This window comes from Cebus imitator, unplaced genomic scaffold (genome assembly GCF_001604975.1).
Source record: "Cebus imitator isolate Cc_AM_T3 unplaced genomic scaffold, Cebus_imitator-1.0 Scaffold178, whole genome shotgun sequence".
In the NCBI taxonomy this organism is placed as follows: domain Eukaryota; kingdom Metazoa; phylum Chordata; class Mammalia; order Primates; family Cebidae; genus Cebus; species Cebus imitator.
In genome coordinates this window covers 2,770,274-2,782,944 of record NW_016107493.1, presented here as the reverse complement: position 1 = coordinate 2,782,944, position 12,671 = coordinate 2,770,274, and the positions used below count along the sequence as shown (strand labels likewise).

The 12,671-nt window shown below is 38.5% G+C and overlaps 1 protein-coding gene across 7 annotated transcripts in view; it reads right to left on the bottom strand.

The window, feature by feature from the left end:
* The window catches only part of SPATS2L (spermatogenesis associated serine rich 2 like), a 168,201-nt gene that overhangs the window by 141,860 nt on the left and 13,670 nt on the right, over positions 1 to 12,671 (bottom strand). For all 7 annotated transcript variants that reach the window (XM_017545196.2, XM_017545195.1, XM_037744529.1 and 4 more), the window contains exon 2: positions 2,818 to 2,867. Coding sequence is in view for 2 of the 7 variants with exons in the window: in XM_017545192.2 (XP_017400681.1) it covers positions 2,818 to 2,867 (50 nt within the window). In the remaining 5 variants the exon portion in view is untranslated. The remainder of the gene's footprint in view (positions 1 to 2,817; positions 2,868 to 12,671) is intronic.

Here is a 12,671-nt window from a genome sequence, read left to right as displayed (position 1 = left end):
CACACACACACACACACACACGTTACATATTGTAATCAAATTTTTCCTCTTAATGAGGGCTAATATTGTACATACTGAGAAAACAAAATGTTCAAATTTTAAAGGAATTTTGCACCAAAAGGGTTCCAAGTTAACACTGATTGAGCCTGGAAAGCCAACAAATGTTATTTCTGTAGCCAAACTAAGGAGTACAAGTACAAATAATATAGATTAACTCCAAATTCAGAGTCTCCAGTGTTGTCATTACCATTGTAAGTGTTCTCCAAGTGGACTGTAGAAATGGGACATACTCAGGTGACAGTACTATGGTACCAGCAAAATCTGCCTCTGGTCTCCCATTGTCTTACCAAGAACTACATAATAACTAAGATTTTTTATTTTGCCAGGACTTTCCACATACCAGCCTACATATACTTTACATATATGGGCTATGGGCTTGTTTAGTCATCAAAACAACCCGATGAGGTGAATACTCTCATTTGTCCCATTTTACAAGTAGAAACTGAGGCACAGAGATGGGGTATAACTTGGTCAAGGTCTCACTGCTGGAAGTAGCTCAGTTGGAACTCAAAATCATTCCTCGGTCTATTCCTTATACTACCTTGCAAAATGTTGGTTTTGTTGTTATTGTCTTATCTTGATAACAATAATAATAGTTAAGATCAGGGCAAAATGTGAATCCTAGGGGGAAAAACATCTGTGTACATTTATTTTGATCTATGGGAAATTTGTGAAAATGATTGTAACCAAGCAACTCTCTAATTCTAGGAGAACAAATTAAGAAATGAATTAAGGGATTCAGTGGATACCCAAATTAGTCATTAGAACTTGAAGATCTGGAATTCTGGTCTAAATCCCGCTTTGGCACTTGCATCCAAAATAAACATGACCAGATAAGTATCACAGCTCACAATTAAAATGGATTTATATGGCTTATGTGTCCACATGGGATAGGCCTCTTCCTAATTGAGTTCGGACACCTCTTCAGTTATCATGGGCTTCATTTACCACCTTCCAATAGTCTTTCATAACTGCTGGCAATAGGATTATGCTGAGGGAGAAATCATTTTCAATCAGTGATGTCTGCAGTACAAGCATAAAAAGATAAAAGTAAAGCCTTTGAGCTGTAATTAGAAAATTCCTAAAGTGTGCTCATGTGGCATATGGTTTAGACTACTACCAACTGGCAAGACCAGTTACAGAAGGAATGTCTAATGTCACTGTTCTGGGATAAGCAGCCCATACAAGTAATGTTCCAACACATGATTAGAGCAATCTTTCCCAGGGTAAAACATTCCTGCTTTCCACCTCTAATATGATTAGTGACAGACAGCTGGAGGCATCTCATTCTCCTGACAAAAATATGATCAGAATTGTTTTCAATTGGTACATCTTTCCATCAAGCTGTTGCCTTTAGCAGAATAATCAGAGTTTTTATTTGTTTGGTATACGTTTCAAGAAAACATGAATTGATCGTGCCCTTGCTTGTCTGATGGCTGCCAGGAATTACATAGCAACTCTTCAGCTGCCTAACCAAAGGAAAACTAAGCAGTGCCCCTGTGCATGCACATATGTGTATGGAGACAGAGAGACAGAAAATCAACCAGTTGTTTCTATACTAATTCTCTTTGAACAACTAGAAAATGCTTTCACTGTGATTCAAATATGAGGAAGTAAAATATTCTATTCCATTCATGGAAAACAACCGACTCCCACCAATGTTTATGGCTCTTTTCAAAAGGTTACACTAAAGTTTACTTACCACTAAAGTTTTGCATTTATGGGAAAAAATCAAGTTTACATTAAACATTAGTGGAAAAATCCAGGAGGCAATAAGACCTCATTAATTTGGACTATCTTGATTTGGAATTTATGATTATTTGACAGGGTCTGGACCAAGGATGATCTTTCCACAAGGAATATATGGCTTGTTAAGTAAATTAATTTAAACAAGACCACTGAAGGGAAAAATAAAAAAATGATAATAATAAAAATACTTTCAGGGAAAGTATGGACCTAAACCAACATGCTTTCTGTTCAGCAAATACTTTTGATACACCTGTTCAAATACTAATACTGATATCAATAACAGTTACCGTTTTACTGAATGTCAATTTTGTGTAAGTTTGCCTTGCATACATGAGCTTAAAAACATCTCGACAATTCTGTAAGATGGTTATAATTATTCCAAGGGGGAACTGAGGCTCAGAGAAGTAAGTCACATGCGAAGACTGCACAATTATTAGGCAGCAGAGGCAGAATGCAGAGCCAGGCTGTCTGGCTCAGGAGTCTGCGTCCAACTCCTAGTCAATGCTGACTGAACACCGCCAATTCCAAGTCAGGCTTCTGTAATCACAGGAGCACGTTCTTCAACAAGAATGACAATAAGAGCAAAAGCGACCATCAGTGTGAGGAGGGAAAGCCAGGCAGTCTGTCTTCAGAGTCCACCACTCTAAGCCATAATTCTTTTTTAAATCACAAGAATGTCTGTAAAAGTCCTATTTTTTTTTTTTTGGTACTTCAAAATATTTCATATGCATGAAACTAATCTAAACATATCCATAGATGTGGCAAGGCAAGCAGGGAAGGGGTATGTGGGTGGCGTAGGACTGACTCACATCCACCAGACCCCACTGCCCTATCAGGAGTAACTTCAGTCAACACACTCTAAAAGAGAACTCTGGTGTTGAGCCCTGAGAGGCAGCTAAGGCTGCTAAAGGCTACCACAAGGCTCCCAGGAGTCCGCTGCAGGTGTAGGGACAGCTGGCCATGGCAGCAGGAGGAGGTCATAGAGAGGGAAGGACCATCTCTACTCACCTGGGAGTCCACAGAAATGTTCCTGAAAGCAGCCTGGGTTCTGAAGTGCTCTAGGAAAAATGGAAATTTGGGAATTCAGGCAGGTCTCAAATTAGTAGCCACATCACCCATTTCCCATCATATTCAAAATCCAAGCACAGGATCTCGAATCAGGCAGACAGAGAATTTGTACTCACCCATGACTTAACAGCTCTGTAACTCTGAACAGGGAGAGTAACCTCTCTGTGCCTCAGTTTATTCAGCTGTAAGATGGGGATAATAATAGTACCTTTCTCACAAAGTTGTTGACTTGATGCTATATAACGTATGCAATGCATTTAGCATACTGCCTAGCATATTATAGTGATATTTTAATAACACCAACAATAGCCAACATTTATTGCCAGCTTAGGAAGTATCTAGCATTGTTCTAGGACTTCACATAGGCTAACCCTTCAATACTCTGAGGTGGGCCCTGGTATCACTGGCACTTTACAGGTATTAGAAAATGAGGCACCAGAGATCAAAACACCTGTCTTATGAAAATATAACTGTGGCAATCAAGTCCCAGAGCCTGGGCTATTCACTAAAATATCTTGTCCAATTTAATATTGGCTATTCTTCTTCTTCTTCCTATAATTTCTCCTCTCCAAAAGACACCCTATAAAGTACACACAATCCCAAAGAACTCACTAGTCAACCAGTAACCACTTAGGCAGAAAGGTGAGTGCCAAGGTTATAAGTCAACCAATCACTCACTCACTCGCCCACTCATCAGTGCATGTGTTTCTTAAGAATGCCTATGTCTCTAATGCTCTGCTGAGCACTGTGTGGGGATTCAAAGGCTCTGCTAACTGGTCCTACGAGACTCAGAAGATTGACCTCTACAAAATGACTGAAGAACAACCACGAGGGAGGTGCTGCAAAGAAGGGGATAGGGGTCTCAGGACACCAGATGCTGTTCCTGGCTCTGGCACCAACTCTCTGGGTGACCTTCTCCAAGCCAGCTGACCTCTCTGGGCTTCATCTTTAAATGAGAGTACTGACCTAAAGGCTTTAAGCCCTGAGATTCTATTTTAAAACTGTGACTTTCTTTTGGACTAACTTTTTCTCCCTACCAGTCCGGTTTTGAAAAAATAACCCTTCATTTAGCCAACAAACATTGACTGAACACAATGTTAAACACCATGTATAGTGCCAAAGATATAACACAGAACACAGCCTACACTTTGTAATGATCTCCATAAGCATGGTGAATTCTCATCCTATGAGATCTTGGCAACAAGAAGACAAGGCAAGAATGTAGCCCTGAGGACAACTGCACACAGTGGGTTTGCCCCAATGTGTACCACTCTAAAATCCAGGATCCACGTCCCCAGGTGCCTAGTAGTCTGGGAAAGGGTGGGGTACCATGCTAAGCAGATGGGGAGGGTAAGAATGTCTGTGAAAAATAAGGCAGAAACAAGACAAACAATGGGATGCCTGGCTGGAAGTTAGAGTTGTTTTCTAAAAGTTAGTAGTGTTGTATGCAACACACCGAAGTGACAAGAACTCAGCTGGTACTTAATTAACTGACTTTCTTGACTTTAATAAAGTATATCAATGGCTATTTTGATAGCAGTCTTGTGTGTGTGTGTGCATGTGCCTGCTTCTATGGGAAACATTTACTTCTACACAAAAGCAACTGACCTTATTTAAAGATCAGTTCATCTCACCTAGATACTTTTGCTTTCACAAAAACTCCTTGGAGGGGAACAATTTAGTGAGTGTAATACTTACATTAAAAAGAGATTGATTTTAAAATATTCTTTTCACACTTTTGACAAAAACAATTTTCTAATTTTCTTTATGACCCACAAAAGGTAAAGATTGTTGTGTTGACAAAGTAATAAATAACATGAGTTGTCAAATAAGATATTAAACATTTATGGATTAAATTTTTAATAAAGACTTTTAAACATTCCCCAAAATATCCATCAATCTTTGACATGGAAAGAAGCAGCATTTTGGTAAATTCCATCTTCTACTACAATAGAAGTCAGAACAAGATATTTATGACTCAGAGAGGGCAATGATAACTTTTTTTTTTTTGAGATGGAGTCTCACTCTGTCACCTAGGCTGTAGTACAGTGGTGTGATCTTGGCTCATTGCAACCTCTGCCTCCCAGGTTCAAGTGATTCTCCTGCCTCAGCCTCCTGAGTAGCTGGGATTACAGGCACGCACCACCACACCCAGCAAATTTTTGTATTTTTAGTAGAGACGGGGTTTCACTAAGTTGGCCAGGCTTGTCTCAAACTCCTGACCTGAAATGATCTGCCCGCCTTGGCCTCCCAAAGTGCTGGAATTTTAGGTGTAAGCCACCATGCCCAGCTCAATGATGGCATTTTTAATAGGATGGCCAAATATTTGCAGCAAAGGATTTTAGAAGGTACAGGATGGTCAAACACGGCCGGGCATGGTGGCTCATGCATGTTTCCCAGCACTTTGGGAGGCCAAGGAGGGTGGATCACCTGAGGTCAGGAGTTTATGACCAGCCTGGCCAACATGGTAAAACCTGGTCTCTACTAAAAAAAACTAAATAAATACAAAAATTAGCCGGGCATGGCGGCGCATACCTATAATCCCAGTTACTTGAGAGGCTGATGCAGGATAATCACTTGAATCAGGGACGAAGAGGTTGCAGGTTACACTGAGGCGAGATTGCACCACTGCACTCCAGCCTGGCTGACAGAGCCAGACTCTGTCTCAAAAAAAAAAAAAAAAAAAAAAAAGGTCAAACATATCATGCGTTATTTTGACAGGTTTTGGGGTAGCAGATATATTGTCTTTTACTATGTTTCTATCAAAGTAACCTGTGCATGAGAGTCTATAAAAAAGTTAGTTCCTAGACTGGCTTGAAAGGGATTCCCAATTAGTTTATGCAATGGCAATATTGTTGGAGTACATGCATAAGCCTCAAAGAGGACAACTTTGAGGAACAATGCTCATTTGGATAAATAGCTTTCTTAAGCTTAGAAAGAAAAAAATTGAAATTTCAGTAGTGATAATCCCTAGAGTGAAGGATTATGGGCAATTTTTCTTCTTTTTAATATTTTTCTCTGCTTTCTAAACTTTCTAAAATGAGTATGTACTACTTTAACAATTTAAATATTTTTTTCAATCTCAGAATATATTATGGAAAACAGCCTTAAAAAAGTGAAAAGGAGTTGGGCATGGTGGCAAGCACTTGTAGCTCCAGCTATCTGGGAGGCTGAGGCAGGAGGATTGCTTTTGCCCAGAATTTAAGGCTGTTGTATGCTATGATTGCATCTGTAAAGAGCCACTGCACTCCAGCCTGGGCAACAAGCAAGGCTCTATCACTAAAAATATGGGAAAAGGTTTTGGAATCAGACAAACTTGGGTTCAAGCCTCAGACTATACTCTTTCTACCTTGTTACCCTTTGATAAGTTACTTAGCAGCTTAAGTCTCACGTTTATCTGGAAAATAGGACCAATAACATGTGCCTTGAGTATCATTTTGTCTGTGAGAGGTGAGATATTTTAAGTGCTTAGCACAGAGCAGGTGCCCAACAAATGTTAAGTACTCACCTAGTTAAAGAACACACGGAAGGTAAGGGAGGCTTTTCTGATAACACACAGTAAATAAACATGTTAGTGTTTATAAAGTGATACATCAGACTATTTGTTTATGGAAATACTGTGAGTTTGGAATAGGTAACTTCCAGAAATCATCAAACAGTTAAAAGTTCAGAGAAGGAGTAAGTAGAAACAGGCTTCTACTCCACTCTGCTCCCCATTACAATTATTTGATTATCAGATTCCTACATTCCAGCCAGGGGTGATGTCTCATGCCTGTAATCCCAGTACTTTGGGAGGCTGAGGCAGGTAGACCACTTGAGGCCAGGAGTTCGAGACCAGCCTAACCAACATGGTGAAATATTTTGTAAAAATACAAAAATTAGCCCAGCGTGGCAGTGTATACCTGTAGTCCCAAGTACTCAGGAGGCTGAGACAGGAGGATTACTTGAACCTGAGACCTGGGAGATGGAGGTTGCAGTGAGCCAAGATGGCACCACTGCACTCTAGCCTGGGTAAGACAGTGAGATTCTGTCTTAAAAAACAAAAATTCCTATGCTCCAAGACTCTCAGGTTCACCTGTAACTGCTACTTTGCTAACATGTACCTGCTCAGAAATCCCCTGATTGGGACAAGATTTGGAAGAAGGATTAAAGCAGCTCTACTTGAGAATAGAGAAAGAAACCACAGCTATCACAATAAAAATATTTTCCATGTTGCCATTCCTTGTGATTAAAGAAAGCAAAATAAATTATGGAATTGCTTAAATGAGGGGTAACGTACAAGATTATAGATTCTCTGGCTTTTCTCTTTTTATGGTAGCTATGTTGATGTTTTCATCCTATTCCTCCGAAGGCAGTTCAATCAGTTAGGTTTATGATAAAATATATATACTCAACAAAATATGGCTGTTGGGGAGATATTGCCCTTGGATATATGTTGCTATACCTTGACTACAGCAAGAAATATTGATTTAACTGGCTTTAATATCAAGTCAGGTATTTGTTGACACATGGAAATGAAAAATATCAAAATCATGAAAAGCTTAATATAGAGGTCAAATCCCATTTCAGCTCACTCCACAGGACTCTCCAAACTCTTCTGCTGTATTGGAATTGTGTTCTACTGATACTTGCATAAGTCGCTGGATAACACAGACTCATTATGATGGAATTTGCTACATAAGTGGATATTAGTATATATTTTTATGTAGTACAATTTACTGTATAGAAAATACAACACACAAAAAAATCATTGAGTCTTCAGCTCTCCCTTCTCTCAACGCTGGAGACACATCTTGTTTTTTACCTAAGGCATGCACATTCTTTCCTTTCAAGGCCTGATTCCCCTTTGTTCTTCTCACAGTGCCTAGTGCAGAGCAGACACTCAGGAAATAGCTGATGAGTCCAACGAAAGCTTTAGTACTAAAGCAAAGAAGGGAAATTCAGAATAGTTTCCTGTGTTGAAGGAGTAATAAAATTTAGAAATTGATTCCAAATGAGAACAGCAAGAATGTTGACCCTCGCCACCCGGCATGCTCAGAGAGTCCTGAGACCAGCAAGCCTTGGGTGGGCTCCCTGCTGCTAAGCAGTCATGGAATCTTGTCTAAAATGTCCAGCTCACACACTCCCATCCCTCAGGAACCCCAGAGACATTTCAATCATTCATTGCCTGAAACACCTGCAAGGTCCTGTAGTATAGACCAAGCAAGGGCGGCCAGTGAGAAAATCCTGTCCTCCTAAGGGACTAAGATAAAGGGTGACCCAACATGGCTGTCTGGGAGGCCATAAAAGCCAGGGAGATCAGAACATAGCAGCCCAGGATAAGGGAGTCAGTGCAGACCCAGGGTTGGGATTTACTCTCTTGCAGTCAGACCGAGAAGCAGTTTCTGAGCCCTTCCCTACACCACCAGCACTGGGGGGAAGAACCAAGAGACACCTCTGAAAAGCTTGCACAGACACTACCCAGTGTCAAAGTTCCCAAATTCCCGTTCCCTTTCTTTCCCCCCTCCAGCACTGGGATTACTTTAATAATCAAAGAGTTGCCTATAATTTTCTATAATACAATCTTCTAAAATATTTTTTCTACCTTATAGTCTTTTTCTCTGAGCCTTTCTTTTTGAAGGGTAAAATATTCATCAAATACCAGCTTTGTTTTAATCTTAAAACAACATAATAGATCTAAATGCCTATTTCTATAAAGGTCTTTACTGTGTTCAAAAGAACCACCTATTGAAGTCAAAAGGCCCCCCTCCCTCATTAGAGGAACATGTCCTGGGTGTGAGCTTCCAAATTTTGAGAGACTCTAAGGTAGGCACCAGGGGTTTCCAAGGCAGAAAAAGGGCCTGTCCCATTATTACTGGATAAAGTTTAAGCAGAGTTAGAAGGGTCTGGTGAGGTTTGTCCCAGGAGTTGTATATTTTTACATATATCGTTCAAACATTTCCATGCTTCATTTGTAAATATTTTAAACTGTAAATTGACTCATCCTTGAGGGGGGTGACCTGTAGCCATTAATTAACAACTTAGAAACAAATCATAAGCAAACTTTTGGGTGAACCAATGCTGACCCTCCAAATGATCTCTGACTATATAGTAGTCGTTATCTCCATTTGAGAACTGAGGACGCTCAGGGATAGGAAAGCTGTTTGCCCAGGAGTAGACAGCTACCACACAATGGAGCCATGCTGTAAATCCAACCTGCAGATTCCATACCTAATTCTCTGTTCACAGTTCTAACTATTCACTAGTTGCATAGTAAGCTCAAATTTAACTTGCTAGTACCAACAGGCCAAGTTGGTGGTCATGTTCTGGCGAGATTCAAAACCTTTTTGGCCCTGGGGCCCTGAGTGACACTGTTTCTTCCTTGCAAAAACTAAAATGACTACAGGAAAACCAGAATAATCCTAAAACAAAGATATGTGAGCTCAAAGGCTATAAAAATTTGAGATTTCAAAAACCAAACATAGCTTTCTTGATTAGACAATAGTTGGTTATAAACTCTACAACCAAGTACTTCTCAGATATGAAACATTACTCCTAAAGTTGGATTTTCCCCCCTATTTTTACTAAGAATTGAAACCCACAAAATGACAAACCAGGATTACCCTATTAAAAGACAACTTCAATTGTTCCTTTGTTCTAAGAAGCTGTGTGTTACGTACTGACTGGCAATACCTGTACCTTGATCTTCACATTAATTATGCATTTTTCCTACAAAATTGGCTGCCACAGTACACGCTACAAGTCAGATTTGAGAGCTGCCAAGAGAAATGTTCCAAATGGCTGACTTTTTAAAGACAACTTGTCAGTTCACCAAGTAATTCTTTGGGGGCTTATCCTAGTATACTTTATGTCTCTCATATACCTATACTTATACCTATAGCAATTATTACAGCTCTAAATAGGTATTTTTTTCCATTCAGCCCCTGATATACAAGTAATGAAACGTATAATTCCTTTGACAGCATCAATTTACTTTGGCTGCTGTTATTGCTCAATTCCTAAACTGACTTATGTGAAATACCCTGATTCCTAGGAGAGAGTGATTCTGGCTTAGTCCTTACAACTAAAACAAAGAAGAGTTTTATATTAATGACTCAATAAATAGTTTCTTCCTCAAGATTTCCTTTCATCAAGTAATCATACCAATGCTTCATTTCCTTTAGTTAACACCTTATTTTAATGAGGCTTGATTCCAAAACATATAACAACACACACACACACACACACACACACACACACACACACACACACACACACAAGAGGTACTATGTTGAGTAAGTCAAGCGTCCCAGCCAAGTGTCCTATCTTTCATGTGGCACCATGTGACATTTTGTAGAAGACACAATGCTAACTATTCATTCTGCCAGCCTCAAAAAGATAGGTATGAACTACATGCCAGAATGGAAAAAGTGTAAGCTTTGAAATCCGATGCTGGCTTCAAACACCATCTCTACCACCACTATCTCTCTGTGACCTCGAGCAAACGACTTATCTCCCCTCAGCGCTCTGTCATCTGAAAAATGGGTGTAACAGACTCTCACCTCAAAAGAGTCCTGAAAGTTAAAAGAGAATTTTGTTGTGAAGAACCTAGCATGTAACCCAACACACTAATAGACACTAAAGAATTGCAGTTTTATTCTGCCTGTCCATAAAATGCCATTAGTAATTCCTTTTGAATCTGTTGTCTATTCACAAAACATAATGCAAAGGATGGTAGCTGTGGTGTTCTTTGTGATCATAATGAATTGGAAATTGTTTACCCATAGGGTAATAACAGTAAGGTATATTCATGTAATGAAATTTATGCAGTTATTCTAGATATTTTTCAAACAATGTTTTATGACAAGGAAATTTTTACCCTAGAATTTAAGTGAAGAAAGCAGAAAAAAAAACCTGTATAATAAAAATAGTTCACATTTGCCAAGCACACACTATGGGCCAAGAACCATGCTATGTACTTTATTTGCATCATCTTATTAATTTTTACAATAAACCTACTAGGAATATAGTATTATTATCCCCATTTTATAGAAGTAGAAACTAAGGTTTAGAGAGTTTAAGGAATTCATAGTCACTACATAAGTCATATAGCCAGGGCTGAAATCTCCAAGTGCCTGATTCCAAAGCCCTTTACCAATTACGTCATGCTGATTCTTCAGTACAAATGTCCTGTGTATTTAAAACACATAAATATACACATGTGCACATACTCACAACCTCACACAAATGCACATCTGAAAGGGAAACACCAAATGCTAACAGTGACAATCTCTGAGAAGTGAATTTTAGTTGACTTTTAATTAATTTTTTATCCATTTCAGTAGCTTCCAAATTCAAGGAGTATGTATTATTTTTACAATTAGAATTTTTTCAAAAAAGAAAATGCATGATAGTACTTTGAAAAATATAAAGTATGAAACAAATACTAGTATTTTTAAGAAGCAATCATTTATTCCTTGATATAGTATAGATTTGTGTTTCTTAAGAATACTATTCTTCTAGTTTTTTTTCTATCTAGTCCAAGGCAGAGAAAATGTTTTTAAAAAACTATTTTGTAAATGAGTACAATAAAATACAGTACAGAAACTGCCATATGTGTTACTTGACAGATATCTGACATTAATATGAGAGTCAAAGAATTTGCGTGAGAGGAAAAATAAACCTCTTTTCAAATAATACAGAATTTTCAGCTTAGTGAAAACACATCCATTAGTGACACAATGTCATCAGAACTCTCTCCATCATGGTCATGTTAGTGATACTGTCATGGAGCCATCTACACAGTCTGGCACGCTGCTTGGACATGCCTCGGCCTGACGACCCTCTGTCCCAGGAGATGAGAATATCATGATGTGTTGGAGTGACACCTAAGGAGTAATTTCCTGTCACTCCACCAATCCTTTTTAAGAGCAATGATTCTGTAAAGAGAATGGAATGATGTATTACATAGCAATTCCTTTGAACCACACAAGTTATATGAGTTGAAATCACAGGTGAAGTTTGATTTTATTTTACGAAGTTATTTTCTCTTAGATACATTAAAAATTAGGTGATTTAGATAGCTTTTTCAAGAAATTTTTCAAAAGAAAAATTAATGCAATCTAAAAATTACTCTAATGAATCTTACTCTTTATCATAGGGGTTCTACTGAGTGGCAATAAGTGGACCAATAATGATTTCATTACTAAGGCATTTGACTAAGTCTTTCCCTGACTCTATGCTTTTGGACAAGAAAGTAAACATAAATGAAAGACTGTCAAACTAGTTTTAAAAAAAAAACTAACCAAATTCACATACTGATGTTAATAATTCCCTTGCACAATGTCACAGGGCTCTACCTTTGGCCTATCTTGGTCAACATTTTATCAATGACAAAGTAATATTCCCAAATGTGCAAATGATAAATAAGTAAAAGTCTAATATCACTAATATGTTGAATTTAAACATTTTAGAATGCAAAGCTGTCTTGATTAAGAGGAAAAATAATTTGACAAAAGAGACAAAATTTAGAAGGATAAACATATGTAAAGTCCTCTAAGTAGGCACACATAATTCATTGCTTAAGCAAAGAACAAAGGAGACCTGGCTTTGTAGTAGTTGTTAAGAAAAAAGCCTTGGAAGTTTTCTTTGAAGTTGTATATGAACAAACAATGTGCTATTCCCAATTTATAAGGGAAGCCCACACTATATTTGACTAGATTAATAAAAGAAGGGTGCCCCGATCAGAGGTGTGAATAGCAGCCTGGTGTTTTCTACTGTTCAGAGTACGCAGGCAGGAGTAGGCTACTGCATTG